At 36.7% G+C, this 27,727-nt stretch overlaps 2 protein-coding genes and 1 pseudogene across 2 annotated transcripts; 2 read left to right on the top strand and 1 right to left on the bottom strand.

The window, feature by feature from the left end:
* Window positions 1–2,643: 2,643 nt before the first annotated feature.
* LOC104955818 (olfactory receptor 51I2-like) lies at window positions 2,644–3,569 on the bottom strand (annotated as a pseudogene).
* Window positions 3,570–9,911: 6,342 nt separating this feature from the next.
* On the top strand, window positions 9,912–14,255 carry LOC104955817 (probable S-adenosylmethionine-dependent methyltransferase CRG1). Its single transcript, XM_010783211.1, has 7 exons — window positions 9,912–9,959; window positions 10,101–10,377; window positions 10,470–10,630; window positions 11,422–11,638; window positions 12,493–12,593; window positions 12,845–12,982; window positions 13,061–14,255. The coding sequence occupies exons 2-7, from the start codon at window positions 10,267–10,269 to the stop codon at window positions 13,149–13,151; spliced, it is 819 nt and encodes a 272-aa protein (XP_010781513.1). The 5' UTR covers window positions 9,912–9,959; window positions 10,101–10,266; the 3' UTR covers window positions 13,152–14,255.
* Window positions 14,256–14,809: 554 nt separating this feature from the next.
* LOC104955816 (putative methyltransferase DDB_G0268948) lies at window positions 14,810–21,004 on the top strand. Its single transcript, XM_010783210.1, has 6 exons — window positions 14,810–15,111; window positions 15,187–15,347; window positions 16,889–17,105; window positions 19,207–19,310; window positions 19,412–19,549; window positions 20,399–21,004. The coding sequence occupies exons 1-6, from the start codon at window positions 15,001–15,003 to the stop codon at window positions 20,493–20,495; spliced, it is 828 nt and encodes a 275-aa protein (XP_010781512.1). The 5' UTR covers window positions 14,810–15,000; the 3' UTR covers window positions 20,496–21,004.
* The last annotated feature ends 6,723 nt before the right edge of the window (window positions 21,005–27,727 follow it).

Below are 27,727 nucleotides of genomic sequence, written 5' to 3'. Positions count from 1 at the left end.
TTTATTATATTTTATTTTATGGTTTATGGTTTATGGTTTTCTTTTTGATATGCTGGTTTATTAGAGGATTGACATGATGATACACACTCGTGTACAGTAGGTGGCGGTATGCAACCAAAAGCTGTTTGCGACCCGCCATTAAAAAAGAGAAGAAGAAGAAGAAGAAGATCGGCGCCCTTGTTTTTGACTTGCCGTTCCTGAGACGTGTCTCACACGGTGGTAGAACCTGAGCCCGGAGTACTCTGCAGAGTGCTTCGTGATTAGGTGATTAGGTGATTGGGTGATGTATTGTATGTTTTTACCATTAAAGCAGATTATTGTTTAACCCTTATCCTGGTGCTTTCACTTTTCCTTCTTTTAAAACAAACTCATAGAGGAACGGGCGAAGCAGAGATTCTGCCTCAACAAGGCATAAAAAGAAAGAAATGTATAATTCTTCCTTTAATAGAAATGTTTCTTCTGCCTGTAAAGTGTCCAAACCAGGCTTGTCTGGATAAGCGCTTTTAAAAAAAAATAGTAGCTCATTGTGTGAAGTATTCTGTTTATTTAGCTCGTCAGTCGAGCAGTCAATAATAAACTGTTATGTCTGTATTGTCTTTACAATTTCACCAAGTAAAGAGACTTCAGTAAAACTGACAACTGCGCTGGAGTTTTCTTTCAAACGGTTTAACTGGATAGCTAGCTCAGTGCTAGTGAGACCCTTACAGCGACTGTATACGGAGACGATAGGTTGGGACGTGTCACGTGTGCCGGAGAATATAGGTTGGGACGTGTCACGTGTGTCGGAGACGATAGGTTGGGACGTGTCACGTCGGCCGGATGTCGCCAATGGCATTATAGGAGCTTTTTTAGATGTGGGTACGGAGGGAAAGAGAGCGGGTTTTGTTTTCTGACACTTTGTGAGTTCCCTGACACACCGGGGACACATATTCATGTATAAAAGACCTCAAAAAAGTGCATTTTGCATAATAGGTCCCCTTTAAGTAGTAATTTACTTAGTTATTTACACCACCTGTTTACACCTGTTTAACAGGGTCTGGAAAGTTATTTTTATATGAAATCATTATTTAATTATTTCCTTTTGAAAAAAGCGATCGGGTAGCTGGCAGATATTAACAGTACAACATACTGTATGTTGAACAGACTGTGTATGGTTGGACACTGTCACACAGGGAGATTGCAGTGTATCAGCTACAGTAGAGAAGGCTGGGGAATTGTAAATCATTTTATTCAATAACAGCACGCAAATAAAATTGTACACTTAAAAAACTGACACGCTTATGAAGATATTTGTGAATATGAATACAAATCTGAGTAAAGATTTTCATGAAAATGTTTTATCTCAAAGATCCAAAATCAAGAACCGATAAGAACTGAAGGAAGTAAGCACAAACTAAATCGGAACAGGAAATGTTCAAATCCAAAAGATACCCAACCCCACCAATGATACAAAGATGGTGTCCGATACAAGATCACTTTCATTTAAATTAGATCATTCAAATACAAACAAATAATAGTATTTTTTAAATGTTTATTTTTGCAATGCACTGTCATATAATAAATCATACTGATACATTTTGAATAATAATATTTTATTATATATTTCTATTTGTAATGCCTTTTGACATACTGCAACTACATCATTATAGATTATCAACCCAATTTTACCAAAGTTAAGCTTAAAAGTGTAATTGATATTAATTATAATTTCTAATTGTAAATACCAAGAATTGCGTTAACTGATTCCAAACAACACATTGTAGATTTGTTGTCATTTAATTTTATTTATGAGACCCAGGAGCATGTTCATTTGATGTGTAACACAAACAGAAACCACGATAACAACTAAATTAAGAGACACAGGTCGTAACTTAAGAACAAAACATTTAAAAAAGGAAGGAAATGCTTCAAAGACAGCAAATCGTTTTGAATGAATTTTAGCGATAGTAAGTGCCAAAAACCATGACCGGATGCAAAGAAGGTGAAAACTGAGCATGAGTGGAACATAGATTATAATAAAAAAAGTTATATTAACATAATCTTCATTATTTTGGGATCTTAAATTAGTTTGTGGCTATGTCTATTGTTAAGGATAAAAAATACTGCATAATTGTATTAATTAGTGATTAATGCAATTACTAACGTCATTTATTTCTGCTACCTAAACCTTAATTATGCCAGCTCACTTTGTTATGTAATCCCCTCATCCTCTTGTAAATGTGCATGCACAGTTGTACAGTCTCATGCCAAACTCATGAAAAAGGTATAGTGCCGACGTCTTCAATATATATGATGATATAGCTTTCAAAATAAACTATGCTATGAATATGTAAAGACAATATATATAACCATTAACATGAATATTGAACCACCTTCGGGTTTTTATGTTTAAATTCTTAACAACAGCAATTACAACGGAATTGTTTTTAATTGTTCAACAGAAAAGATGACTTCAATATCAAATTTCAAATACATTTCTACAATTTGATTGAATTTACAGATCAAAACAATTTAGTATGCAAGGTTTTCTGCCATTTTACTAAGACACACATCATTTTTGGAGCTGGTTTAAAGGTAATGAGAAAAAAACGTTATATCATACATCTTACTTTTAAAAGAGGCTTGTCTTATTTCTGTGATTTGTTAGGCGGGTTTAGGGCATGAAAATATACGTGACAAACATTTTCTTATTTCTGGTAACTTTAGTCCATATACAAGAGGATTCAAAATGGGCGGAATCACAACAAACTCAAGTGATAAAATTACTGCTAAAAATGGGTTCACTTCTTCCAGATTAGTCCTGCTGAGAGCAACATCACAAAACACAGTAATGGAATAATTCACAAATGTAACAATGTGTGGTAGACAGCTTTGTATGACTTTGCTCTTGAACTCTCTAGAGCGTTTCCTACAAGTGAGAAAAATGCGTAAATATGTGTACAGGACAAAAGCCAGGGGCAGAAAGACAGTGCTGGTGGACACAAACATGCCAACAAGGTTGTTAAGCACAGTACTGATACAAGACAATTTTACAACAGGCCAATTGGCACAGAATACCCTAGGTATCTTATTGCCACACAATGGAAGTCTTGCGGCCAAATAAACACAAGCTGCAATAGAAAAGACTGGATAAATGAATGCAAGGGCAACCAACTTAGAGATCATCTTTGATGTCATTTTGCTGTGATAGTGCAATGGTTGACAAACAGCAACATACCGGTCATAAGCCATGACTGCTAAAAGGGTGAGCTCATAGGATGCATAGGTGTAAATGACATAGATCTGAATTAAACAAGCTGATCGTGGGATCAAATGAGTATTAGACTGAAGGTCTCTCAAAAATCTGAAAAAGAAACCAGCAGAACCATACAGAGAGTTAATAGAAAGACACATAATAAAAATATACATGGGCTCATGTAAGACTTTTTCTCTTGATATTACCACTATTATGACAAGATTAGCAGAGATAATGACAGCATACAAGAGGAGACAAATGCTGGGTACCGGTAGATGCCTCTGTTCACAAACATGGTGAGGTTAAAATAAGGGGTATACGTACCGTTTTCCATTTACCCCTATAAACAGTAAAAGAGATTGTTTGATGAATAAAGACAATCCTACAGCAGGATCCTAACAACAGTTAGTGCCGCTACAACACCTTTTGGCCTGAAAGTGAAAGGTTAGACATCAATTGAGGCAGTTTCAGGTATTTGGAAAGCAGTGAACAAAACAAGAGAACAGAGCAATACAATATGCAAGAGGAGTACAAGTCAGTTAGATCAACAAGTAAAACATACGTTTGTTGAATTAGAATGATCACAGTCTCAATTATATCGACTGTAAACATCAAGAGGCTTCATCACGTCTGAATATCCTTCATGCAGTCTGTGTGCGTTCACAGGAACAGCTGAGAGACTGTTTATCTTTCTATGTGTTATTACATCACTGCAGTCATCCCTTTCAATTTACTAACTGCGCAAAACAAATTACCCTATTTTGATATGGCATGCAGATGGTAAAATAAAAATTGCTTAGTAGATAAATTAACCTAAGCATTTATACACGAACAAACTTTGATGGCAATATCAGGCCGATGACGACAACACTCAACACATATTAAAAACTATTAAAGACTAGTCATACTACAGTGTGTGTACAGGGCCCACCAAACATGTGCATTTAATGGGCACACTCTCCGGTGCGCTGTTTGAAAGAGACAGCTTTTAATAACGCTGGAAATGGCCGTTTTAGCAAATCGTATCATACAAACTTTTTTTAAACAACTATTTGTTAATTTTTCCTTCTTCGTTGGGTTACCAACTAGAGGTGCATACTGTATGCCAGCAACCAACCACAAATTGCAAAGTCGAAACTTAGAGAGCAAAGGGGACCCTTACAGACAAGGGAAGTATTAATCAGGCAGTTATTTACAAGGCCCTTCATAAAACTGCATTTGCAGTTTGTGATGCTGTCGGTACGTTGTTTGCCAGAAGTTGTAAAGCATTTGGCTTTTCTTTATTCCATTTTAAAGGCACTTTACAATTATGTATATAACAGTGGTTAATGGTTCATCTTCTCAAACAATATATATTCTAAACTGTTAATTGGACAAACACCAACTGACGCACAACTCCAGTCGTGCCATACAGTCTGTGGAGTCACAAATTGTATGAAGTGGCCTCAATTGTGCAGGTTAACATTTGAATTATGCTGTCTCAATAGCCTCAACTCGGCTTACAAACTTAACGTCTTCTCAAAAACATATGACCACCCCAAGCTACGTCATAGCCCTAATACTGCAAAAACCGAATCGAATATTTTTCTAGGATGTTAAGCACCAGCAGTATTAGATCTCTGGTATGGTATACCGCTAAAGTAGATATTTTATTTCCAACTACTACTTGTACTTTTTGTTTAAAATAACCAGCATATAACTTAAGCAAGTTACTTTTCCAATTCAAAGTTTGATTTCTACATAAATAAAGATAAGGCTCAGCGGATGGAGTCGACCGGATTTGCTAACGAGGGGCTGGAGCTGGAGCGGGGTCAAGGGTTGGAACTTGAACAAGGGATGGCGCTGAGTCAGCTGATGGAACTGAAGCTGGGCGGCTGGGACTTTGGCCTGGGCTTTAGGGCTTGGGTTCGTAGTTTAGTTGCTGGGACTTTGGATTGGGCTTGTAGTTGGGCTGATGGTGCTTGGGCTGGTAGCCAGGCTGCTGGGACCTTTGGTGCATTCCAGTTGTACTGGGAAGAGTATCTTGCAATCTTGCACCAAAGGTATTGATATTGAAGTGACTGTTATTTTGTATATATGATTTTGTATATTGATTGTTGTGTTTTTTTTACTTAATTGTGTATATAGGATATATTATTTTATACATATTTTTAATGTTTTTTTCGTATTCGGGATTGTTTGAAAACGTTGATCTATCTGTCTGTAAACACAAACTGAGTAAGATTGACATTAAAGTTGACTTTGACTTTGACTATCTGAGTTCCCAGTTGGAAATTTCAACTGAAAATTAAAGGTCAGACTTTCTAAGCAGCATTCAGCATGGGCTGGTAGCCGTGCTGCATGCTAAATACATTCATATTCGCAATAGCAACACACACTGGATAATATCTAACACTACGATTTATAAAAAAGCTCAGAGCCCGTGCTAACGATTGATCTCTGTTTTCCTAATTGGGTTTCATGATCTTCCTTGTCCAGTTATAGACTTAACTATTGACATATGTATACCAATAAACTGTAAGCCTGTTAGTGGACTACATTCTTCTCACCTACGGAATGGAATCCTACAATAAAAGTACAGGAAGGTTCTTCTCACTCAGGATTTATTCCTTCTGCTCAAACCAGTAATAAACTGTGAAAAAAGGTATCTTGTCTGATCTAATTGAAAACCTTTAAAGTATTCTTACATGTCTTAGAAAAAGTAACATCGCTCTTTATAGTTTTGAATGTCTTTTAATACTTTATAATAATCCTGTTATTGTTTTATTTTAAATGTTTATTCATTTGCTTTTATGTCTGCCACTGTTATTTTCTGCTGCTGCCTATGTTTGCTAGGGAACTCTTGAAAATTAATAAAGGTCAAGTAAACAGTACATTTTTTATGGACACTGCCACATATTATTTTGCTTTCATGAAGGGGGTTCAGAGGCTGGTATAATATATAACCATCACTTAAAGGTTACTGAGAAATGTTTGGGGCTGAGAGAGGATGTTCAGTAAACATAATTGACTCAAAGTAATCTGCAGTGGTCATTGTTAAGGATGACACATTATCATTGTTTCATTCATTTTATTAGGATTAGTAGAAGGTAAAACATGTATCAGATTTATAGAAATATTCTGAAGTTATAATAATCATACACCAGGCTAATGGAGATTAAGAACAATTTATCCCAAGAAAATAGATTATATATAAATAAAGATTATTATTATTATTAAACTTCATAATGAGCCATTGGTGCAGCCTCATACAAGTATTCAACAATAAGTTCTGTCCACCCCTGTGTACCAATATGAGTTACGTGGAGGGATCAAAAGTAAGACAAACTATTATGAAACAGATGATGTAATGTTTTGCTTATCTTTAAGACCACAATGCACTTTAGGTCATGAGTGATGCAAACGTACTGTAATGACTTTGAGTAGTCCCCTCAGCCCCCTTAATGACCATCACTACCCTGAAATCCCTAGTGTATCTTCACCAGTTGTTGAAACATATAGAGCTTGGGGAATAGTGTGAATGTGTATTGGTCTGAGATCAGTTTTAATGCAAGAAAATGTGAAATGAGATTGCCTCTGATGCAATGTTTGATGTCAATACTAATGAGAGCCCGTGGGATTGAACACTTTGTTTTTCAAAGGTTATTAAGGTAGAATAACAAAGTTGGAAATGGTCAACAGACCATCGCGCCTTGGTGGCAATTAAACCCACATAGCTACCCTGGAGGGCAGTCCTTGGTAACCAGACCAAAACAAAGATGTTTTTCAGTTGAGCAAATGGTCTAAAAAAAGAATGAACAACACACTTTGACATACTGACAAACTTTAGTTTGGAAACACAGGGATGACTGACCTAGTGACCTTTCATGTGTTTGTAGAGACTGTTATGCAGGTAGTGGTTTTATTATGTCATTAAATTGCAGCAAAAGTGACGTGATTTCCAGAGAAACTGCTGGTCACTTGACTTGTGCTACTAAGACATTACAGATTTTATAGGAGGTTAAACATTGAACTACTTACAGGCGGGAAGTGCAAGGTTAACTTAAAAATATTTGAGGCTGAATGAAGACAGTTAAAAGTTCTGAAAAGGATCTTTGAGCTAAGTTTTCTTTTACACCACTTAAACTTACGAAGCCTGAACAACATTTCCAAAAACGTTGTACTCTTCTCTTACAGCTTTCTCAAGACTTTCCACTCCTCCCTTTAGTCAACGTGAGCTGTTGTAACTCACGTAAATCCTGCCACAGCTTCTGACATGATCTCCAGGCACATACGCAGCTCTTGGCTCTCTGTGCTGGCTGGGCAAAGAGTTGGTGCCCGTGTTGAACCAACTTTCGGGGTCGAGAGCCAGTGTCTCTGCAGTGGGAGCACAAATAAACGTATTTTGCAATCCTGCTCCGGCCTCACAACTGTCTCTGTAATGGAATAACACTGGGTAAAAGCCGTTTTTTGGGAGTGTCACCTGGCACTCCCAAAAAATTAACAAGCTGAAAGACAATGGGACACCTGGCCCAGGTGTCCCATTGTCTTTCAGCTCGTTCGGCAGACCTTCTATGTAATGTGGGACATTATGCTTGTAACTGGTGATCTGTCTGAGGCCCCAAAAGAAAGAAACACAGTCATGTAAGAGTTGTAAGTGTTTTCCGCTGTTATTACACAATGGTCATTCTATGAAAACGTGCCATTTTCCATTCTGAAAATCAGATTTTCAAAGTATTACTTTTATTGTCTTTAAGGACTTGTTTGGTTTGAGTAGACTCTTACCTGTCAGAAAAATATGTGGTGCCATCTCAGGCTATCTTATTATTTAATTATTTTCTGAAAATAATCAACATACAAATATGTGTTTTGTCAATCGCGTTACCAACACCAAATTGTATTGTAAAGTATTTTAAGTGACATTTCAAATTAAATCTGGTGTATTATGAAAGATACATCATCCCTGTTCACATTCAGAGTGTGTATAAATGAAAATAACAAGGAATATATTTTTTTTACATGGATGGATATGCTCAAACGCATATTGGCCAAGCCACTGTAAGTCATTTTTTAGGAAAAATCATGAAAAAGGTAATATGTTTAAAATCTTATCCAAAATCCTCCTAATGGGGAGTATTGTTATATTTTACTTAACCTTAAAATAAGATATTTATATTTGGCTTTTTTTATTTATTATATATTTAGAGTATTCTAAGAGTAACAGGTTTGACAATAGAATATTTTTTCAGGAGACGTGCTTATTTTAAGACTGTATGTAGGTGGATTTGGCAGGGGAAATTATTGAATCCATACATGTAAAAAATGTTATTTAATCACAGGATCATGTAGATAACATTTCATCTCAGGAATATCTGACGAAAACAGCAGAGCAGCCTCTCCTTAAGCAAATAGCTGCAAAAAGAAGTAACACAGGACAATAACAGGTAAATAAACAGGATATCTGATGAAAACAGATAACAACAAACTGATAACATCAAACTTAACAAACAGGAAGAAACACAGGATCATAACAGGTAAATAAACACATAAGTAATGATTTAACTAGACTTAGTTAGTTCTGCCCAGATGTCTTTCTGAATTTCGACATGCCGACATGTGACGTTCTGGGGTGCAGGAATGAGCCTCACAATATCATCCAGTAGGTACCAAATTTGATCGTCGTTTCCAACAACTCCACAAAACAAACACACAAACACAGAAATCAGGCGATCACATAACCTCCTGGGCGGAGGTAATAATTATGTATTGTATTAATAATTCTGGTTTTGGACACAGAATAAATATTGGAACATGGCAGGGAAAGGGTTAATAGTAACAGGTTTGACAGTAACAGGTTTGACAAAATAAGTTTTTGGCAGCCATTACTTGCCATGTGGTTCACACAATGACACCACATGGTGTGCATTCTAAAGAGGCTAAAATGCATTTTTATATGTACATTTTAATTTAAAGTGTTTAACTTTTTAATACATGATATTATGGTAACGCGGGTTGACACACTATGACCGTCCCCTTCAGTCAAACTAAACACAACTCATTGAAAATTCATAAAAAAATAGGAGCACTTACTTGTCTGTTTGTCAGTCTTGAGAAAAGGCATATGATGTCACTTCCTGAAAATGATGTCACTCATGCTCATTGCCCCTCAGGGGGGCGTGTTTATTCAAAGTAACGCATTTGACGTAAAACGTAGGGACAGTTATAAAATTGAATTTTTTTCAATATTTCAAAAAAGTGAAGAATAAAATACATGCGTCATAGGTTAACTAAGAATTGAGGCTTTTCATATATAAAAGTTTTTTTAAGATAATTTGGTTTTATCCTCTTAAAAAGCCAGTTGTAATGTAAAAGTTTTACCGAGGGACAAGACATTTTGACCATATTTAACAGATATACAATACAAAAATCTTTAAAATAAAAAAATATATAAATGTATGAATTTTTTTAATGAACTTTATTTGTTTACCATATAATAACAACTACATTTGTTTATTTTCTGATGTTAATACAGCTTTTATACAGCTTAATGGGGTAGTTTTTGTGTCAGGGACACAAAATGGCACGTTTTCATATGAAATGATATAGGCAGATTGTAAAATACAATCCGCAGATATCCTCTGGCCATGAATGGGTTAAGCAAAAGGGCCTGCCTCTATGTTAGACATTCTTAACCGATCTGCTGCTGAGTTGCAAGGCACACTTCATCAAGGGGAGCTTTCACCTTGTAAGAAACATTTTTCTCTGGATTACTTTCATCTGTGTAGTTCTTCCTACAAAGTTTTGTGCTACAATTTTTTAACAGCTACTTGATTTACCTTGTTCCTGTTAATCTCAGGGATTATTTCTGTCTTTGTCTACATTTCAGGAGGTGGGTGAAAAGTTAAATGCTGTAAGAAGTGTAATGTGACAGAGGTTAACTGCAGGAAGAGGAGACTGAAAGGGAAAAAAACAAAGAAAGGACACCGTTTCCAAGCATTTTTCGGAGAGGGCAACACATTTGCAACAGAAGAGAAGGAGAAAATACAAAAACTATGACATACCGCTTCTTTGAGGGGAAGGATCATGCCTCTGTTTACCAAAAGTATCGATTTACGCCTCCAGACGAGCTAAAGAACATTATTCTTCAGTACCTTGATAAAAAGGTACGTGACCAAATACATTACATATCAGTCCATTCAAATCTCCTCAAATCTGCAACATTCACCATATTGACCAAAATAACTTTGTTGTTCAGAAAGGAAAGCCACATGTGCTCGCTGTAGATCTGGGATGTGGAACAGGTCAGAATTCCCGACTTCTGGCACCAGATTTCCAGACAGTGGTGGGCATCGACATCAGCGAGTCTCAACTGGAGGAGGCCAAAGGTGTGCCAGGGTATCCTAACATCACATACAGGTAGGAGTGTGTGAGATGCTCTTTATGTTTGGACGAAACAATTTGATGTTACATGTAGGGATGTCAAGAGAACTGTTAAACCCCTAAAATTCGATACTATCGAACAGCCTACAGTTATTCTGTGGATGATAGAAAATGAGTTTAGGACGCACTAAACTCCCTTTTAACGCATTTAGGGAATGCACCCTTTTTCTGCAAACAATACATTGTAAACATCAAATCAGTGAAATTGACAGAAGGAAAACTAGTTAGCGTTAGTTGTTATGTTAATGTTTCTTTTATTATCTTTTCTTTTTAATGACTGTTTTTAAATGCCTTTGTCTGAATGGGTTTCATTTTTGTAAAGCACCTTGAATTGCCTTGTGTTGCTATATAAATAAACTTGCCTTGCCTTATTAGCTAACGTGCAGCAAGGTTCCATAGAGTGGCGCGATGGCGCATTAAGGCTCTCAATATAATTAAAATTGGGCAAAGGGTAAATTATTTTATTATTATGATGCATTTAAACTTTGTCTAAGAGATTTTGGCAAGAAACTTGCATAAATTATGGTTTGTTTTCCCAACAATATTAACATATATGACAAGGAATTATAACATATTTCACTTTCTAACAAAAAAACATGAATACCGTGAGGAAAGAGTGTATATTAGAGTAATTTCTTTTTTTTCTTTTTTTTTACCGTGATATAACATGCATTATGAGAATCGTGGATGTTCACTTGTATTTTTATAAACTACAATATTTCTGATATTGAGACCTCCTTAGTTACAAGTGTCTGTTGCCCATGCAGGAAAGGGTCAGCGGAGGAGCTTCCTTTCCCAGGTGGCTCTGTGGACTTGCTGACTGCAGCATCAGCAGCCCACTGGTTTGATCAGTCCAGGTTCCTGGCTGAGGCATGTCGGGTTTTAAAACCAGGTGGTTGTGTTGCTTTTCTGGGCTACAGTTGTGCTTTCCCCAGACTTCACTACCAGGACTGTGGAGAGAGACTCGACCACATATGTGAAGAGGTGGGTGTACTTCCATGGGCATTGCACAGCTTTGAGTGGCAGTATCACCAATAAGAAAGGCCAGAGCTGATAGAAGACAGTAAAGGCTTGAAGCAGGGGGATACATAATGGCTCGACCAAACATAATGTTTTATTATGCTTACTCTAAAAAAGAAAGATAAGCTAGATCCATGTTTCATTGTTGGTCAAGAAATACTAGTTTTGCCACTTAACCCCCTCCCTATGATCAATGAAGTAAACAAACAAAATACAGCATAAATGATGTGCTTTACGTGTTTGTGACACATTTTGAAACATTGGACAGAGACGTCCAAGCGGTTTCCAACTTTGCCCTGTCTTAATGGTTAACTAAACTAACCCCCTCCCATATCCAGCCCTGCACTTAAGGAACGTTTGGATGTTTGGAAGAGGGTTAGTATGAGGTTCTTTCCCATAGTGTACTATCTTAGTACATTGGGGTAGGCAAAATAACACAGGAGTAGTGGCTAGCTAACCAATGTACCGCTGTCGACTGGGCCAGCAGCAAAAGGTATTTTAGCCATGCGAATAAATCAATTTCAGTTTAAGTGCATGCTATATTTACAATATTTTACCCTGTTTTCAATGTCCTCAGACAGCCATCTCAGCCATTTCTCTCTTCATAGCCGTTCGACTCTTTCAAAACAACTGTGATTTTTACCTCGCAGAACACAGGAGTTGCTGGTCTACTCACTGCACCAAAGTCACTCAATAACAGAAACAAAGTAACCGATCAAGGCGGTGGTAGACCAGCATCCCCCTTTGTTAAAATAAAACATATTTTTCTTACTGTAACCTTACCTCATACAACCCAACTTCAAATCTTACATTTACAGGTGAGGCAGGTACTGTTGCCATACACTAGCAATCAAGTAGCTTTGGCTTTGGGCAAGCTGGAAGAGCTCTACTCAGCCATCCCTTTTCCCGACAAAGAAAGGTAAATAACAACAAAGATCTAAACAAACCTATGAGATTTGACAGATACAGTATTAAATTGTCATCAAAAACATGCAATAACTAACTCGTTCAGAGCTGAAATCCCGATTTTTTTCCTTAAATCGGAAATACGCTTACTTTTGCTGTCTTGAATTAATGATAATTTCATAGTAAAATTATGTCAAAGATGTTTTTCACGCGACAGCATTTTTTAATTGTGTTAATAATATACATTATATAATGATACAACAGGGTTGAGGACCTTCAGGTGAACTCGTCGACCTCTGTGAGGAACCTGATGGGTTTCATTGAGTCACTTTCCAGTTTCCAAGCTTACAAGAAGAAAGATCCCCAGACGGCTGAAATCCTGCTGCTTCATACTCAGAACAGGTAATCTATCCATACGCACACATGCATCGTAAATGTCTGTTATTGTAATGTTTTGACTAATCACTGACTGATTCACAGGTTTCTGGAGGAGATGGGAGTCATGTCTCCTGACATGGAAATGAAGCAGGAACTGGAATATTTCTGTGTCCTGGCATCAAAACCACTATAATCAACCATGTGGCATTGGGTGTGTGTTTTAAGAAATAGTTTGTGATCCTTAGATGTTAACATTTACAACTTATGAACTATAAGATGTTACTATTTGATGGAGGGATTTGTTAAATGTAGATATTTCTAAATGAAAAATGTTTTCCCTCAAGTTCAACTCATTGACCGTCTTGTGTAATGCATGTGGATCATCTTTGACCAGACTTAGAATATCATCTTTTACACAATATTTAGACCAGTTTACAGATGATTTATTAAATACTTTATAGACTAAACATCTACTGTCTCTTTCTAGTCTTGAAGTTTTGCTTTTGCAGTGTAACTTCCTTTCAATTTGTTTCCCTTTAGAGCAGCTGAACCATGAGAGGTTACATAACTGGATTATTTTTTAAATAACCTACCTTTATTATTTCACAAAAGGGGTGCTTAGATGCTTTGGTTCAAATGATAAGTGAAGTTTTTTAGCCAAGGTTCTTTACTTACTTTAATGGCATCTTTGCCTTTTCTTTATTCTTTCTCTTTTTTGAGTGGGTAGAAGGCAGCTCGTTGCTTGGCAGAGTTTATGATGTACCTGCTTTGTACACTGTAATGAAATCAAAGTAGCTATTCACAGCATAGCTTCTTACAAAGAAAGAGAAGGCCAACCCAGCTGTACTGTAATAAAAAAAAAAGCCTAATGTTGAAAATGTTACTCTATTTTCAGGATTTTGTTGCAGAAACCTAATCCACTTTGATCAATTTTGACATGTGCTTTTTGGAATAGTCTCCATAAGAGTTGTGTTTTGGAAGTAAAATAGAAAGATCCAACTAATTATCAGGATTATTGGTTTAATGCTGGTTAAGTTTTTGGTGTTATTGTATAGTATTGAAACACAAGTGAGCAATAAAACGTCTTGTTCAACCCAAAAATCTCAAATTCAGCTTTCAAGATTGCGTAGTGATGAAAGTTGCACAACAGTATATTGGAACATGAATGGAATGACTGTTAAACTTAAGCTATTCTCACAAAAGGAAAAATCTTCATGATGTAATCAAAGCTTTGGATTGTATGTGGTGTCCATTTGAAACTAATGCAACCAATGAACACCTACTTACCGTTAAGAATGATCAATTAAAATCACAATGGTAAGGTGGCTTACTTTTTATATGATTGGCCAATAAAACCATTGTTAAAAATGTTTTATTTACAATTAAATCAATTGCCTTTTACACCAGGAAATGGACGAAACCAAATTCTGCTGCCCCCTGCCTCTTTTTTACAGTTCTACAGCACGGAGAAGGAATAACAAGCACCCCTAGTTAAAGAGTAGCATTGTGTTGAATAGCCAACAGATTCAGAAAGAGGAGAGTTCCACGCAGGATGTCGTTAACAACATTCTTGTACACATTCCATTGGTACCTCACCCCCATCCTCTCCATAGGGTTCCCATTGGTTCTAACAGAAAACCACATAAGCTGACCCAATTACTCAAACAGACCTTTGAGCTTGACAGCTTGACGTTGATTTCCATTCAACGTAATTATCATGGATTACTCTCGAAACACAGCATTGTCGAAAAAAGTTAGAAACCAGAGCATGTAAAAGAGTTTGATGCTGTCCCTTTAAAGGCCTTCATTAACAAACAAACAAACCAAGAGGCCTTTCAGTTGTGGGCCGTCCCTTTTCCCCTGGAGCTCCCCTGTTGAATTAATCTGCTTTCTACTGGGTTAGTGTGTGTGTGTGTGTGTGTGTGTGTGTGTCTGTGACTGCCAGTTAGCTCTTTTTATACAATAAACAATCGAACATAGAATAGATTTCTCTAGTTCGTTTTCTTATCTTATTCAGCTATTGACAGAGGCACCAACTTGCTATGACTTACCGTCTGTTTGAGGGCAAAGACCATGCTTCTTCCTATTGGAAGTTCAGGATCTCTCCATCAGATAATCTCATACAACAGGTGCTTGACTTCCTGGAAAAGCATGTAAGTACAAGTGGGGGGGGAAATTGTGGTGATCATGGCTGTGTAATTATTTTAACTTGCTAAATATCTTGTCAGAAAGGACATCCCTTTGAGCTGGCGGTGGATGTGGGTTGCGGATCAGGACAGGGCACCGTGCTGCTGGCCAAACACTTTGCCTCCATGGTGGCGACAGACGTTAGTCCTGCTCAGGTGGAAATGGCTCTACAGCATTCCAAAGAGCCAAACATCACCTACAAGTATGATCAAACACAGTCACAAGTAAGCTTTTTTTTATAGAGTCGGAGCTTGCAAAGGAAATAAATTAAAGACATGCATGTATTCTGTAGGCAACTTTCAAATCGTATTCAATCCTTTTTTTTCTGGGGATATATTTGTTTTTCCTTGGCTAAAGAGTGTGAAATCAAACGACTGTTTTAAATAAACACTACAACTAACAATACATGTTAATCTAGTTCAAACAAATCTGATAAGCAAAGTAGCTTATTGAATCTTCGTCAAAGAAAGAACAATGGGACCCTTGTCTGGTGAAAGTTGGTCATGCAGTAAGAAATACAATATCCTATCAGCACCGGACTGTAAACTACGAATGCTTGTGTCATTTATGATTTCATATTACACAGGGCTGGTTATAGAAGTAAGAAATCTTCAAAACCTTGAAAACTATAATGGTGCTGTTCTCATGCTGTTGCACATCATATACTGTATATGTTAACTAAATAAAATATCATATTAAATCTCAAATTATTCAGCAACTACCAAAGCAATTTTAAATGTTACATCTTACATTTTGTTGCTGGGAATTGTACTGCTGCTAGACATGCTTTTCTATAAGCAGTGAGTCCTTTGTACAAGTTTAAAGATGCTGCAAGTACCTGTCAAAGTCCAAATAAGTAAACTTTCACCTTATGAGGATGTATAAAAACAAATCACAGTGCAGTTAACAAACCAGGCACTCACTGCACGTAAGTCATTGAAAAAGTATTGTATGAAATATAATATTGAAAAAAACTTCAAGAAACTTCATTTCAAAATGTTATTTTTTTCAGTTCAGCAGGAGCTTACTGGCTAAAACTCTGTAGCAGTTGCTGATCTAGCTATCTTAAAGCAAAGAAAGTAAAGACAGTGCAAAGGATTTGGCAGCATCTACAGTATTGTTACAAATCGCAATCAACTAAATACCCCTCTGCTCACATGTCCCTTTAAAATACTTTGGTGAAGCAAGCAGTAGACTGTGGCAACACCGTGTATCTTTCAGGTCAGTCACCTCACTCAGAGGCCATTCTTACCATACAACTACTTTAGAAGCAATGACAGTAATTTGATATTAAACTTGACAGTAAAAGTGTCACCAAAAAAAGCCAATATGAGACTCAAATGTGTTTTGTATGGAAATCTCCTAAATCTAAATACAAATAAAACATTCAATGAGGATAACATTAATGATAGCCTATTTGTAACCCATTAATCTTCGTATAATCACGTGAGCTAGCCAATGTTAAATCTCTGGGAACTCTTAAACTATTCTGACATGTTATTTTTTCATAGCATTGTATTGAATGCACCAATAAAAAGTATTTGTATACAGTACATGGCGCTTTAGGCCACCATACACATTATTGTAGTCCCAGTTTAATACCCAACTCCATTTTCTACATATGTAGTAGGTAGTGTCTATTTCTTTAAGTCCAGGGTTCTTTGGCATGAAAGATGTTGAAATCCCAGGTGCTGTATTCTGTCAGCAGGGGTTCAAAGTTTAATCTGGCTGTTTATTCTTCAGACAGTGTGTTGCTGAGGAGCTGCCATTGGCTGACAGCTCAGTGGACTTGGTGACGGCCATGTCTGCCTTCCACTGGTTCGACCGGCCACGCTTCCTGCAGGAGGCCCACCGAGTGCTGAAGCCCCGGGGCTGCATGGCTCTGCTCAACTACACCATGGACATGGAGCTCAGCTACCCTGATTGCTGCTCTCAGACACTCAACCAAATCTGCCAAGAGGTGTATTCACCTACTGTAATATAAGTGAAACTCCCTCAGCTACATTTAAGGCTGTTTAGCAATGACGAACAGGTTTAAGTTATTACATTAACAATGGCTGTGTTGAAGTGTCCCAGTAAGCATAACAGATTACATGCACACAATATTATAGTTTGATCCCCTTTTAGATTGCCGATTTAGCCATTTAAAACCTGAATATCTCGAACCATGCACAATCTACATTACAGCTTTGATGTCACTCACCAAGGAAAGCACACATCATACAGCAGAACATCAAAACCAAGCTAACCTCAAATACCATAAGGAACCTTCAGTATTTACCTTTAGCATGATCTTAGCTTTATCGTAGCAATTTCAAGCCAAACCTATATCTAATGTTAACCTTTTCTAAGGAGGGGGCAGTCTTATCTTACTTTTAGACTAAGCTGATAGCCTAAGATTTGCAGGGACTGGAAGTAGTTATTTTGTAAAATCCAAGCCGTTTTAGTTTTGTTTTCACAATAAAATAAGATTGCAAGATACAATAATTTAAATGGATAACAAACATCTGCATTCACCCTAACAAACACAAAAGACCCCTTTTTTTAACCCCCCTCTCAGCTTACAGGTTAACAGCTCCCAGCTTTTCTTCAGATGTACTCAGTGAATATTGAGTGAATACATAATCACACAACACTAAACTAATTAATCATCGTTACTGACAATATATTACCCTTGGCTCATCAACAACTGTTTGTGCCACAAGACCCCCTTGCTTCCTGTTCCTTCCTTTTAGTAAGCAAAATGTAGTTCCTCCAGACACAAGGAGAGGGCAGAGTTAGATAAACTATACTCAAATTCAGATTCCTAGTTGACAATTTCCAAGTAATTCCTTAAATTAAATTAAATTGAATTAAAGCCAATTAAATAATAATTTGCTTAAACGTTTAAACTTAAATAATAATAATAATAATAAAATAGATTTATTTTGTTTGCGCTTTTACAGGTGCTCAAAGACGCTTTACATATATAGAGAAAAGAAAAGAACAACATATAAATATAGTATATAGTTAAAGTTAAAGTCAAATAATACAAAAACAATCATTAAAAGCCAGATTGAAGAGGTGTGTTTTTGTAAAGAGGCAGGTTTCAGTGTGGTGCAGCACAGTCAATAATACTGGAATTGTTAACACTAAGATGGAGATTGTTTTTTCCCCCAGAACATTACAAAGGCACGAAAAAACACATGACACGTTCAATAGTCTTCTCATCATAGTGGCGTTTCTGTCCAGAACCAATCAAGGCACCTTTTAAAAATGAACAACGGCACCATCTAGTGGATCTTAATTTCACTCACTTAGGTTGCAAAAAACAATGATGAGTGGATGGCAGACACCATTAAAGTGTTAAAGGTCCCAAGTCTTGCTTTTCCGGTTATTTCCCGTTCCCTTGTGTGTTATGTAGCTTTTACTGCATGTAAACGGTCTGCAAAGTCACAAACCCTCAAAGTACCATCCTAGAAAATCACAATTTCTTGAGTTTTGACAGTTTTAAGTCTTTTAAAAGTATTTGTTTTTTTTATAAATGTTTTACAAGGACTTGGACCTTAGGGGAATTCATCCACAAAAAACACACTGGACGCTGCACTAGGTCAGAAACCAGACGAGACTGTGAAGTCCACCATAGACGGACAATTTTTGGACATTGTGGAATAGCCTCCCAACTGAGATACGGGATTGTCCCACTGTCAATAGTTTAAAAGGTCAACTCAAGGAATGGTTGAGAAACAAACAGATGTGCAATCACTGCTCCAGGAGCTCCAACAAGGCGTGTAGGACCGAGAGTGAACATACTATACAGAGATGCTGTATGAAAAAGCCAATGTGATTTTGGAACATTGAACAATGTAATGTAAATCTATTCTAGTAGACCTCAACAATGGAATTATGATCAGTAGAAATGCCCACGACATGGGACCTTTAAAACAAGCTGAAGTATGCACACAAAGCTAGGTATTAAAGCTGTTTATAGCATTAAATAGCTGAATCAAACACATCTGTAAGACATGCTCTATTGATAGTGATGAAGAATCTCCTAACTTCCTCTCTCTTGGTTGTACCAGTTCTATGTGGCCTTGGTTCCTTACCGCAGTGCCCACCTTGGTTCCAATTCGATTGAATTGTACCGGGAGGCGTATAAATCCCTCCCTTACCCTGACAAGGAGTGGTAAGAGCTTCTTATAGTTGTTTGCTGCGAGTTTGGTTTAGAATGGAAAATCATCTATGGTTGATATGGTACTGACTGTGTTGTTTCAAATTGTATTACAGGCATGAGTGTGTGCGTGTGAAAAGGCCCATGCCTCTTTCCAGCTTCATGGGGTTTGTGGAGTCTTTCTCCAGCTATCAGACTCTGGTGAGAGAAGACCTGCAGAAAGCCACCGTCCTGTCTCAGGACTTCAGTCACAGGTACATGGCAAATTGTACTATACATACAGTCAAATGTACATATGTGTGCACATCACACATTTGACAATGCTCTGTGAAAAGTATTAGTAGCATGCTTGGTGAGTTTATTTAGTCTGGAAAAGGTTAAGGGGGTCAAGTGTGAACATTTATTTGAGGTCTGACATTAACCTCTGAACTCAGCTATATGTGACACTAATCATCTTTTGTATTTTAAAATTATAATAAGTTACTGAGTACATAGTTAATGACAATTTTGTAATTCAAATTGTGATTTTTTAAATATTATTTCACAATCAAACATCGAAAAATATTGCATATTATTACTAAACAGTGACAAAGCTCCAAACATTTGATGAATGCAAAGTAATCAAAACTCCATATATCATCATCAAAAAGCAATAATTAATTCAATCACAATTTACAAAATTGGCAACCTGAGAGGAGTAATTTACCCTTTTATAATTTGAGATGTAATCAAAAATGTCACCAAGTTAACGTTGACAATGTTACAACAACAACAACAACAAAAGCAGCAGCAACAACAACAACAACAACAACAACAACAAGAGTAGGCCCTGTTTTAAATGATTGTTACTTTTGTTATCTGATTTTGTAGTCCAGATAACATTACGTCTGTTGCTATCCAACCCTGATCATATATAGTACAGACTTATGGAATTTTGTATTTACATTTGTTTTATAGCTGAAGCAAACCATAATGTACTATCAACACATGCCAAATATACCATGATTTCTTTAAAACGGTCATATTGGAGAGGTAAGGTTTTGAATAAGATTTCCCAATAGGCCTACACTCTTTGACATAACGGTGACCCGCTGTCTCCTCAGGTTGATGTCCGTGATGAAGGTGTCCTCTGCAGAGACAGAGGTGGAGGTGTCTGTGAGATATTACTGTCTCCTGGCCTGCAAACCGGAGGGAGCCTGACTGACTGCTGCCAGCACTCACAGATTCAAAAACGAGTAACTTTGCTGTCAACTCCCACTTTGTGAAACAATCCCTCTGACATCTCTCTACATGACTAAGTGAATTAGATGTTACTAGCTTAAAGCTTGATCCGACTGTTTTGCCTACAAATGCCACTTCTTTAAAAGTAATAGTTTAACATTTTAGGATATATTCCTATTCATCTTATTGTTGATAGCTAAATGAGAAAAAATGAATCCTACTCTTGTTAATTCATTCTAAATTAGAAGTTGGAAGAAGCCGCTATTTAGTTTAACTTAGCTTAGCTTAACCTAGCTTAGCACAAAGACTGGAAACGAGGAACAGCTAGCTTCGTGCTATTGTCGTTTTTACACTCCAGTTATTGTATTGTTAAAAAAACTGAGATAGAATGTGTCAAAATATGATCTGAAAAGATTTTCTTTCAAATTGAAGTAAGCAAGGTGGGAGAAGTACTGAGATATTTTACTTAAGTAAAAGTAGAAGTACCAGAGTGTAGTAATACTCTGTTACAAGTAAAAGTCCTGCATTCAATATGTTGTTACTCAAGTAAAAGTGCAGAAGTATTAGCATCTAAATGTTCTTAAAAAGTACCAAAAGTAAAAGTAGTCATTGTGCAGATTGGCCCCTTTTCGAATAATATGTAGGCCTGTTTTGATTATAAAGTTCTTTATATTTCACATCATTAATTCAAATCTGCATAGTAACTAAAGATATTAAATAAATGTAGTGGAGTAAAAGTACCCAATTCACCTCTGAGTTGTAGAAGTACAAAGTAGTATAAAATAGAAATACTCAAGTAAGGTACAAGTATCTCAAAATTGTACTTAAGTACAGTAGGCTACTTGAGTAAATGTACTTAGTTACTTCCTAAAAAAAGTGAGCAAGTTGCATGCTTTGTGATATGATGACGCCTGAGATTGTACTCTTTTGCAACAGCGACCGTTTCATTGCAGATAAGGCAAACAGGTGTAGCCTTATTGAACGATGGCATGATGAATGCGTATTTATCCGTCCATTCCTCATTAAAACTGCGGTTTTCCACGTCAACTTTACGCTTGAGGCTCTTTGACAGTGAAATGTTTGTGTGCCTGGCAAACAATTTTCTTATATCCTGCAACCGTTTCCCACCAATCAGGACAAGGTATTAATAAAAAAGTTGATTCCTTTCCCTGCCAATCAGGACTGCTTTCAGTTTTATTACCCCGGATACAGGCTTATAAAAAAAAAGATTATTTTTTCAATAAAGTGAACATATTAATCAATTATATATATATATCATTTACTATTATTTATATATAAATATATATATATAAAAATCTCTGGCCCCCGAAAGTGTCTCTTGGATTAATTTTGGCCCTTTTGACCCCTGAAATACGGGCTATGTCGGATTGAGAGGAAACAAAAGTGGGAGAGATTAAAACAATAAAACAATAGATTGGGAAAACAATGGTTGTAGTAAAAATAATCGACTATGCAATTAAAACTGATTAAAGTTTAACCAAGCTAAGCTGGTAAAAAGCTGCACATACTTACTCCTCAGTATATCTGCATCCGGCCATAATTTTAATTTGTTCACAACGGCTCTTTGTGTATATTATGTGAAAGCAGTAGCTGCACTTCAATATGGTTCTGCTATGTGTAGTCATTGATTTTCACTGTGAACAAGGAAAGGCTGTTGTTTAAAATACCACTAGAGGGAGACATTCGATCAAAAGTGACGAGTTCAAGTAGTTTCATTACTTTTTTTTAGCAATTAACTATTGAAAATAAATAAATAAATGGAAACTTAGAAGGAAATTAATGTTATTATTTTTAGATTATTTTACTTTTGCTTTAACTGGAATTGCCATGTGAAGTCGGTTTAAAATGGTGCGAGACAATAATTTGTTTAGGGGCATTTTTTATTTCACTTTGGGTTATGTATGACCTGTGAATGTGGGCATGGTTTTAAATAAACTCAATTGATGGTAATTTGTTTACTAACATCACTACCAGTTCATTGTCAATCTGTCAATAGTTAAACCTTTCATACTAGCTTTCTCAACACTGCATACAACAGATCAAATTATTCCCCACTGTATTCAGTTAATTTTCTATATTGACACTGATATGTCCTGTTCAATATTTGACTGAAGAACGGAAAGTCCAATGTGTCAGAGCTGAGAAGAAGTCTGCTTTCTGCTGCAGGCAAAAGTCTGACCAAAAAATACATTTTCATCTTGTCAGGCTTAAAGATCTCATCACAGCCTGGGCTTCTTTAGGTTCAGTCTTAAATGTTCTTTCTTCAGGCTGTCCTTCAGATTCTATAATTCTTGTCAATTAACTTCACACACCTCACTAAGGCTAGAAATCTGAGAGTTATCAATCCTTAAAAAAGCACATTTAATTACTGTGCTTTACCAAAAGTAATCTTTACGTGCATTCGAACAAACATTTGGCATAAACCTGAGCAGAGTCATATCTCAATCAACATAAATTTAAAACAGAGAAAACTCCAGTATTTCAGTATCATCATTATTTCGAGCTCAATCGCGTAGAGCGATTTCTGTTACAATATTATTGTATCTGATCTTTGCCATATGGGAAGAAAAAAACGTGTTTTGAAAGTTTGTTGTGGCGATTGTAACAGACCATCTCTCACGGTTCATTTTCTTCCAGTAGCTACTGTAGTGTGCTACGGTAATTTTTGTGACTGATTTTCTTTGCTTTTTTTGCTTCTTTTTTTTATTCTCAGAGATTTTGTACTCACACTTTTGTCCATATAGTCTCACATGGCTCTACAGTTTCTCAGTGACAGCTATTCTCTGTCTTTATGACATTGCAGACTACCTGGATTGATTTACTTGCCTTATGCGTTTTGTCTCGCAATACTCAAAAATAACTTCTTCTGTATGATATATTTTTTTACACTACATTATATGTCCTATATAATCCTCGGATTCTTTCTTAGTCTCACAGTTTTTGTGATGTGTGTCAGGCCTGTTGTTGTAGCATCCCCCTCTGTTTGTGTGGAAATGCTCTCAGCAACATTTCCCCACCACTAGAAGATCTGCTCTGACAGAATCCTGCACTCTTTTTTCTTTATCCTCATTCTCACAAACAAAAAAACATCCCAAATGCCCTCATCTGTGTTGGTCTGGTCTCTTTCCTAGGTTTTGAATCTTAGTCAGGGAGACATTTATTACAAACACGTTTTAGTGTTGGCAGTGCAGAAATGTTCAGCCATTAGTTGGACAATGCATAGCTTTTAGCATGACTTGAGGCCATGGACAGACATGGTCAGAGAACAATACCTGCATTTTGAGTTGACTAGTTTGTCTGTTCTGCACAAGAGAAGCCTTTTTAATCTTTTAACATAGAGCTATTTGAATACCAGTCATACTATAACATTTTACCAAAGGTACGTGTATTTGAATGGTCATTGCTTTGGTAAAAAAATACAGTATTATTGATCAAAACAGGTACATTCTTGGTTATAATGTTTGCTTCTGTCTTGATTCATGCAGTGCATGTACTGTAGTGTAGTCCCTCACTACTACCGACAATTCATTGATATTTTGTAATATGAATGGCCGTCCAGTTTGGGTGTTGTTGTCTGTGTTTGCGTATTAGAACTTTCACTCTTGACTGTCTTACTGAAGGTTTGGTTGTACGTATAGGCCTACCCTCTTTCACTTTTATTTGAAAAAAACAAAAGAAGGCGGCATCCAAAAACCAAAGTGAAGTTAATTCAAAAACATGTTTTGAGAACAGAAAAGTATTGTATGTGCATGGTAGTTTTCACTAGAGGTTTAAATGGTGAATCATCAAAAATGGTATGTGAGGTCATCTGCAACAGCTCAAGGTTTTCATTTGAAAAAATAACCATGGCACCATCTGGTGAACCCGAGCCTTCCTCTGTATCTGTTGTTGCAGCTGTATGAGCACAGAGTTCCGTTCAGATCTCTTACAAACATGGTGCTATTGTCTGGAAGATTATTGAGGGAAAACATGACCTTCCCATCCCGTGAAATCAGATCTCTCCTCGCCACATGTCGAGCCTCAAGTGATATTTCTTTATTATCAATCTGATTTTCATTTCTTTTCATGATAAGATCTCGCCTTCTTTAAACCTCGTATATCTGTCACAGATTTAACTTATTATAATAATAATAATACATGGAATTTTTATAGTGCTTTTCCTAATGCTCAAAGACGCTTTTAAACACACAAGAACGAAAACTTTAATAGCGTTATATAGCCATATTTAATGTAATATATGCACTGTTGTTAAAGGGATAATGCAGGAGTTACACAACCCAAAGTCTACAAAAAAGGTATTTTTTCTCAGCACTCACGTTTAAATATACAAATATGCGTTTGACACAATTTGCCTGCTCATTTGTATCAACCTCGAGTCTTCCTTCTCCTCCCATATTCAAATAATGGAGGATTTTACTGCTCAAACAGAAGGTGGTCATCTCAATAAAGTTTCAAGTTATGTAATGTGTGTCTGAGAGAGGAAGTTCTTATATTTTTTTCTCTGTGACAGAAGAAAATGGACTCTGCCTCTTCAGTCTTCACATCAATGATGCCATGCTCAGATGCTGACCATAGACTGTATGTATAAATGGTGACTCAGCATTTTAGTCTACTCCTGTTATGTTCAAATAATGCAGAGTGAGTTGGACTGACTTCAGAGTCAAACAGTGAGCAGTGTCTGGTGTGTCTGCTGCACAGATGTTGCTATCTCACCATTCTAAGTGCTGTGCGTAACATCACACAGGCGGGATCTGTGCTCAAACTAATAGCACTAGTAGGCTGTGGAATTTTTTTGTATATGTTGTGAATAAACAACATCTCAAATTAAAGGGACAGTTCACCCCAAAAGAGAAGATAATCCACAGATCTTGTGAGTAGTTTCACGTAGGTACTTTTTTCTTTCTTCAAAACTACACGAGTCATTCATCACGCTGTCAAGGCAAATATTTAATGCGAAAGGAATATTGCTAATAAGTCATCATCTTAAATCAAATCAAATCAAAGTTTATTTATAAAGCACATTTATAAAGCACATTTAAAAGCGATTTTTGGTCGGGCCAAAGTGATGTAGGCTACATGTAATAAATACTACAATCACATAAAAACACATTACTACAATCACAATAAAAGACAATAAATTACAACAGATATATGAAAAACACAGGGAAAAGTCAGGAGTCATGCTCCGCTCTGACTAAAAGGCCAGGGAGAAGAAGTGTGTTTTAAGTGTAGATTTAAAAACCCCTAGGGTCTGGGCCGACCTCACATGGAGGGGCAGAGTGTTCCAGAGCCTGTATAGGGCCAGCTGCTGCGTAAGCTCGGTCAAAGGGACAGTTCACCCCAAAGAAGATCATCTATAGAAGAAGTTCCATGTAGGAACAATTGTATTTGTTCCAAACGATGTTGTAAACAACATTGGTGTCCTCATTGACATACTGCATCTGTAAGGTTAGCTATAGCTGAGCAGATGCGCTTTCTTTCTTTCTGCAGCGTATTACAACATTTCAGCAGAAGTAAAGTGAACACACAGCATAACACAGGATGTGTTGCTGCAGCAGAGACGTTTTTTCCCTCTTAAACTGAGTAGACACTACACTCTCATGTGGGCCACGTGGTCCAGGAGGAAGAGCAAAGCCCCCGGTGTAACACTTTGTTTCTACATGAGTAAGATTAAAGGCACTGGGGCTACTGTCACTGCAGTCACAGTGATTTGAATGACAGCAACATGTCACTTAATGTACATGTAACTGGTGGTGTTTCCAACTTATTTCCCCTGGCTTACGTATAAGACTAAGAAAATGCATCTTATAAAGGATCAACTTAAATGTACCAACTTTAGTGGGATATCCACAACTATGGAATGTGATTGATAACACTAATATGCGTCTGTTTAAGAGATTTTAAGGCAGCAGTTGCTTATCACTAAGGACTTCTAAACAAATTTGCCCTGTGAGACACATTTATACTTCCCTTGTAATGTGTCTGTATTTATTATATCTTAACTATTTCAAACCAACGTTTAGATTTATAAAATGTTAGTTTAGGGACCATTTAATTAGGGTTGGATTGGTTCAGTTTTTTGGGTGTTTGGTAAGTGTTAGATATTTTTTTAGGGTTGGGGTTAGGGGTTTGGGTTACGGTTAGGTTGTAATGTTTATGTATAATAATTAACAATAACAATTATATTTGTAAAGTGATGGAGTTTAAGAACATATATTTAAAGAGTTGTAAGTTAAACATGTTTGTTCAAATACTTAGTTGATAAACTAAGACTAAGATATCTCAACATGTATTTCAATAGACTACCATTAAAGTTGTCAATACACTTGAGTTTTAAAATAGTGCCATCATCAGGTTGAATTTAAATGCGTCCAGTAATTTTAGTGTATGACCAAATACCTCCAATATGCTTACAAGCTAAACTAAAAGGGAACATGGTAAACATTGTACTTGCCCAACATCCGCATGTTAGCATTGTCACTGTAAGCATGTTAGCATTCTGACGTTAGCAAAACCTTGCTGTTCCCCCATCTGATGATTTAGCTCAACAGTGTGAACAACACAAGTCAAATGGAATCGGAACTTTTTTATTCTGATTTTGTGACGTTTTGTGAAGAAGTGCATACAAAACCGTTTTAATTGAATATATTCATGTTTCAACCCCACCATTCCTGGTTCATACGCTGCTTTGCCTTTTCTTCACATAAAGCAGAATAATTTTAAAAAGTCCCTTTCTTTGTCCGTGCCCTTGTTTTCATCTGCTATGGAATCTGCAAGCTTGCTGGTCAGTTCAGAACCTTGACCAGTTCACAGGGAAATCTGATATCAGCCACATTTAAGAAGACAATTAATACAACCACACCGATTAAATTGTTTCTGAGAACTACATCAGAATTGAGAATAACACTTGTAGGAGCCAGGAATGGCAGAGTGGGGGATTCTGTTGTACATTTAATAAGGGTTATAATTGTTTTTATAAAACGGACAAGTCAAATCAAGCAATCTGATTGGTTCTTAGCCGTGATATACTGAGCGTATACCACGGGTAGAATTGTAAGTTACTTTTCACAACAAGTCAGTATCCCTCCGCGTCTGAGGAAAACAGTATAGAGAACCGCAGTGACGCGTCGTAAAACCCGGAAGTAAACTCCTTCCGGTTCCTTCGACAAATATGCAATGCAATTTCTCAA

The sequence above is a fragment of the Notothenia coriiceps genome, unplaced genomic scaffold (assembly GCF_000735185.1).
Source record: "Notothenia coriiceps isolate Sejong01 unplaced genomic scaffold, NC01 NC01_scaffold00024829, whole genome shotgun sequence".
Taxonomy (NCBI): Eukaryota; Metazoa; Chordata; class Actinopteri; order Perciformes; family Nototheniidae; genus Notothenia; species Notothenia coriiceps.
Note: the sequence above shows the minus strand (reverse complement) of the source record. Positions and strands in the feature narration are given on the sequence as shown.

What these genes read in the sequence shown, in the direction of transcription:
- LOC104955817 (XM_010783211.1), top strand. Translation starts at nt 10,267, where the DNA reads ATGACATACCGCTTCTTTGAGGGGAAGGATCATGCCTCTGTTTACCAA. An exon ending in TTCAGTACCTTGATAAAAAG is followed by an intron (nt 10,378 to 10,469) that starts GTACGTGACCAA and finishes TTTGTTGTTCAG; the next exon opens with AAAGGAAAGCCACATGTGCT. An exon ending in TCGACCACATATGTGAAGAG is followed by an intron (nt 11,639 to 12,492) that starts GTGGGTGTACTT and finishes TTACATTTACAG; the next exon opens with GTGAGGCAGGTACTGTTGCC.
- LOC104955816 (XM_010783210.1), top strand. Translation starts at nt 15,001, where the DNA reads ATGACTTACCGTCTGTTTGAGGGCAAAGACCATGCTTCTTCCTATTGG. An exon ending in GAGCCAAACATCACCTACAA is followed by an intron (nt 15,348 to 16,888) that starts GTATGATCAAAC and finishes TTTATTCTTCAG; the next exon opens with ACAGTGTGTTGCTGAGGAGC. An exon ending in CCTTACCCTGACAAGGAGTG is followed by an intron (nt 19,311 to 19,411) that starts GTAAGAGCTTCT and finishes ATTGTATTACAG; the next exon opens with GCATGAGTGTGTGCGTGTGA.